Here is a 5,330-nt window from a genome sequence, read left to right as displayed (position 1 = left end):
TCCACAACGACAATACGAAGCGGACACAATGTGGTCGCGCAGGGCTGGTCACAAGCCCAAGATGATCATCACACACACACACACACACACACACACACACACACACACACACACACACACACACACACACACACACACACACACACACACACACACACACACACACACACACACACACACAACGCTCGTAAAGGGTACAAGTTAAAAAAAAAAGCAAAAAAGAAAAACAGATCAACTCCCACGATGCACGACAGCAGTGAGTGTGGGCATCGGAGCCGCCACACGGCAAGAACAACAGCAGGCAGGGTCGGGCAGCCCGCGCCTCAGGACAATAAAGGGTAAAGATGAAAGCGAGGGTGAAAGCGAGGGGTGATCGAGGATACATGGCAATGGCAAGGAGCAGGACACGGTCGACTCGCTTGCATCGTGGACGGTACACTGGCACGAGAAGGATGTGTATTGTGTATTGTGTGTAGAAGAAAGGGGCTTTCAGAACCGACTTCTTGCGTACCGCACGGGAACCAGGCCGGCGGCTTGAAGCGTGATCAAGAACCACGGCGTCAACAAAGTCGTGTCGCTACGCTGGGTGGTTCGGGATCAATATGGCGGCTCCGACGTTTTGGGGAATCGCTGGGGTGGCATCCACGCCACTCGCTTGCCTACAGTGGCAGAGAGGAAACGAGAGCAGGGGCGGGATAAGCAAGGTTTCGGGTCCTCTGTGTGTGTGTGGCGTTGGAAGTCTGGTCCAAGATGAGGACCAAGAGGGCAAGGTTGGCAGGGGGCGGTGGTGTATACAGAGGAAGACCAGGCGAACAAGGCCAACACGGGACAACACTGGAACAAAGACCCGACGGCAGCCAGGGTCAGGTCAAATCACGCCCACCCCGATATGAAGCTGAAGCAAGCCAGCGAAAAGTGGCGGCGCCGAGAAGGGAAGCGATGCCGTTTCCATGGAAAGGCACACACACATAGAGAGAGAGAGACCATACAGTGGTGTGCAGAGAGAGAGAGAGAGATGGATACACGAGGAGGCGAGTCAGAAGGGGGAGGATGGTTTTTTCTTTTTTGTTGGTTGTTGGCACGAGATGGCGCATGGCATGGTGGGACATGCGGGCGTACCACACACGTCTGAATATCAGTCACATCCATCAATGCTTACGAGAAACGCAACACGTTCCCTCCTCGATCCCTCCTGCACACACCACATGCCAGCACTGCTGGATGGGAAAGGGTGGAAGGAGGGGAGAACCGGTCCAGTCTTCGCCGAGCACGGCAAAACCACCACGCCACGCACGAACAGAGAGAGAGGGAGAGAGAGAGAGAGAGAGGGAGAGGGAGAGAGAGGGAGAGAGAGAGAGAAAGAGAGAGAGACAGAGAGATAGAGAGAGCGACAGAGATATACACACACTCTCACAGAGAGAAAGCGGGGTGTCCGATCCCCACAAAGGAAGAGCAACATACAGACACAGTCAGGGACACACACACACACAACGCAACACAACACAACGTGTCTACTAAAAACAGTGAGAGTGTGTGGGGAGTTTGGCGGAGCCGCGCATGGAGCTGCGAGGTTGCAGCACACACCTTGACCAGGCCAGACACGCAAGAGCGCGGGATGTGCCGATGAGACGGAGGAAGGGAGGGCAGGGGGTGGCGGTCCGTCGTGCGGCGGCGCAGAAACAGGAGATCGGGACAACGGGTCAAAAGGGGGTTTTGCCGGTCAAAGCCGCAAAACGAAAAATATCATTCCCAACTCAAGGCAAAGGCAATAACGCTCTTCTTCCAACCTTACAACCTTATAGTATCAACCCTCCCTTACAACCGTACCCCTTCTTTGCCTTTGCCTTTGTGCCTTTCCACATCAATGTGATGTACAGGTGTAAATTCCTGTTGTGTCTCCCCCTCCGCCCGCAACCCCACACTTGTGGACGTGTTTTGCACTGAAATTAGGCTTGATACCCACACCCACATCCCATGCAAAGAGCGTCTCGACCAAACAACGGCCGATCGTCATGGGAAAGCCCGAATTCGGTACCGGAATCTCCGGCTGGACTTTATCTTACTGGGCGGCACTGGAGTTGCTGAATCACTTTCATATGGCAGACCGGGTTGAGATACATGACCACGTCCATGCATCATGCTTGGGCTTGGGCTTGGGCTTGGTATTGGGCTTGGGCGGCTTGTCGCATGTGGGAGGAGGAACGGGAACGCGGGACGACACTGACTCCACGCGCACACACGCGCAGAGTAGCACATGCACGCGTGTCAGCGAGTGGATGGGTGGGCATGCAATTGGGCCTACACGCTTCACATGGTTCTCTGCTAGCTCCCCATTGGCACTAGATGACCCAAGCCTCAAGCCCAGCTATGCCGTTTAGCCTGTCAAGGAAGGAGCAGAGCAAGGAGCAGAGCAAGGAGCAGAGCAAGAAGCAGTGTAAGGAGCAGAGCAAGGAGTTGCTGGTCACATAGCAAGCCAAATTTTGAAGGACCCCAAGCAGATTACATGATGAGGAAAACTTGAGAATGGACGCTGAGCGCTTGGCTCAAGCCGCAAAGGTGATCCCCAACCGCACCACTCGTGCATCTGCAAATCGCGCCCTTCCGTTTAGATGCCGCTGTGCGGTTGACTGACTGACGCCTCGAGGGGCCCGTTCATCGCTTTAGGGACTCGGACGCAGCGTTTTTACTCAACCCTCAGCCAGTCATCCCACAGCAGGCAGGGGCTGGAAGCTGTGCCTGCTCCTACCCGTGTTCCGAAGAGTGGACATTAACAGCCCGTGCATCCCAAGCGCCAGACTCGGGCGTGCCAAGGCACACAACGTGCCCGGTCACTTCTCAAGAGGGCAGAGGGAAGAGAGGCTGACACCTGTATGGCGTTGGTTTCTCGGGGCGGGGTTGTTGTTGTTCCTGGCAGCCGCCGTCCGGGTCCGCCTCTCACATTCACAACACACAAGATAACAGCCATAACCACGCGCATGCCCTGTCAATGCAATGTGTCCAGGCGCCTACAAAGATGGAGGCATGCGCCGACACGGCTCCTTTCTCTCTCTTTTTCTCTAGCTTCCAGCTGCCTGCACGCGGCGATTCACTCGACACGAGGAATCATGACCCCCCCGCCACGCCAAGCTGCAAGAAAGCAAAATCAACATTTCCTGATCCCGTCCACCCACCAGGTCCCATGGCCCCACACCCCACTCACTATTCACCGGAATGATTGGTGAAGGCTGGGGCGTGCCAAATTTACTTTCATGTCACCATCCATGACAACCTTGCCAAAAATCCACACAGCGAGTCGCAATCTCAGCCAAAAAACACAATGTGAATTCCCCATATCATCCCCACTTCGGTTGCCAACGTATCATCCACGCGACTGGATATGCGTACATATGGTCCATTACTGAGCCAAACAACGTGTGTGTGTGTCCCGTCCCTTGCCTGCCTTTCTTCGTTCCATTTCTGCTTCTTCTTCTCTATCATCAGTTTTGGCTTGGCTCCTTGTGAATTACGATGGGTCCTCCTACGCCACAACCATGTATGCAGCGTGACAGCTTGTGCCTCTTCAGAGAGTTGCTAGGTTGGAAGGCGGCGCGTGCCAGCAATGCCAGTCCAAATAAGTCTCCCAGAAAAGGATCGCATATCCGCACGCTCGTTCTGGTTTCACGACTCCTCCTGGCTGGAAGGACGCAAGTCAATCCACATGATCGGCCCTTGTCAAAACCACGTTTGTGATTGATTTGACATGTGAAGACGATGACTCGTGACCCCCACCATCAGCCAGTCAGCCGCGACTCGGTTTCTAAAAAACACGAATGAACAGCGAGCGACTGACCTGAAATCTATTCACTTTTTTTTTTTAAGCAGCGTATACTTGAGAAGGGGGTGAGCCTGGCGCTCCAAACCATCAGCCATGTCCACGTCGCAAAACCAATTTAAACGTTTCGTCATATACCCACGGATCGGGATGATGTCATTGGGGTTGGATGACCCATACACTTGAGAAACCAAAAGGGTGGAACTTTTTTCCGAACATTCTATCAGTCATCACCCATCATTCTATGGATACAAGAAATGGATTATGGAGTCGGAATGCATCCTACGATTGCGACACTCAAATACCGATGAGGTAATCCTCCAAACATCCCGGAGACTCGGAGACTAGAACAGCCATCCCTCACGGCATTCTGTCAGCTTTTATTGGGCAGTTCGTGGGCGAGCCGATCTCCGCGCCGATCTCAAGACAAGCTCTCGCGCGAAGGGGTCGTTGGCGATCGACAGCTCCATACGCACGCCCATAGTTTTTGAATCGCCGTGAACATGGTGGCCATGCCTCTGGGCTGGGTGCCCATGGCGCTCGGCGTTGGAACCGTCGCGACACTGGCCGTGTGGAGGAGAACGTGAGCAAATCTTTGGGAGCCGTGGGCAGCGCAGAGCGTTCAGCCTCCCTTCCTCTCGCTTTGCTCCTTCTCATGCTTTGACCCGCATAGACTGACGCTGGACGGCGGCCTGGCTGCTTTTCCAGTCGGCTTGGCGGTTGGCTTGGCTGGCTGGCGCGAAACCCTGATGCTGGCCGCCTTCTTCTTGAGCGGGTATGTCGGCTTGGCTGCAGTGATAGGCCTCCTAGAGTGCTTCTTCTTTTGCAGCCGACACAACTCTTGCTCTGTCTTGCTCTTGCAGATCTGTGGCCACCAAAGCTCTTCACAAGTACAACCGCAGCACAAATGCTCTGGATACCGACGTGAAAACAGGTAATTCGGCTCACCCACCCAGCCAGCGGTTTCTTGCTCCCCCCCCCCCCCATCAAGACCACCGGCCCACCGGCCATTGTTTCCCCGTTAAACAGAAGGAAAGGTGCACACTCAAGCTTGATGGTAAGCCACCAATAGATCAACCCACCTGTTTGCCACGGTCAACATAGTCGCCAAGGAAGAGGTAGTTGGACTCGGGGGGGAAGCCACCATACTCAAACATGCGCAGCAAATCGTAGTATTGACCATGGGTGTCACCGCAGATGCGGAGGGGAGCCTCCAGCTCGAGGAGGATTGGTTGGTTGAGGAAAATCTCACGCGACTTGACACACAGACCGCGAATCTCAGCCTCGGTCAGGTCAACTGTACCACAGAGAGGGAGAGAGCGGGAGAGAGCGGGAGAGGGACAGCAAGAAGGGGGTCAGCACATGATTGATCGGCAGTTGCATAGTGGCAATCGCACAGGGGCTGCCCTTCGTGTGGCAAGCCGCGCAGCCAATAAACAATGGAAAAAAAATCGTGGAACAAATAATTATGTTTGACAACAAAAGACAGCTAAAAAATGCTTGGGGGGGAAAGCCAACT

General features: G+C 54.4%; 1 protein-coding gene across 1 annotated transcript; it reads right to left on the bottom strand.

The window, feature by feature from the left end:
* Positions 1–4,884: 4,884 nt before the first annotated feature.
* On the bottom strand, positions 4,885–5,109 carry MONBRDRAFT_16302 (uncharacterized protein; the record flags this gene model as incomplete). Its single annotated transcript, XM_001744885.1, has 1 exon — positions 4,885–5,109. A coding segment is annotated over one exon (225 nt), but the record flags the coding sequence as incomplete, so codon positions are not given.
* Positions 5,110–5,330: the final 221 nt, after the last annotated feature.

Source organism: Monosiga brevicollis, genomic scaffold (genome assembly GCF_000002865.3).
Source record: "Monosiga brevicollis MX1 MONBRscaffold_7 genomic scaffold, whole genome shotgun sequence".
In the NCBI taxonomy this organism is placed as follows: Eukaryota; class Choanoflagellata; order Craspedida; family Salpingoecidae; genus Monosiga; species Monosiga brevicollis.
The sequence above is the reverse complement of the archived record's forward strand: the minus strand, read 5'-3'. Positions and strand labels throughout refer to the sequence as shown.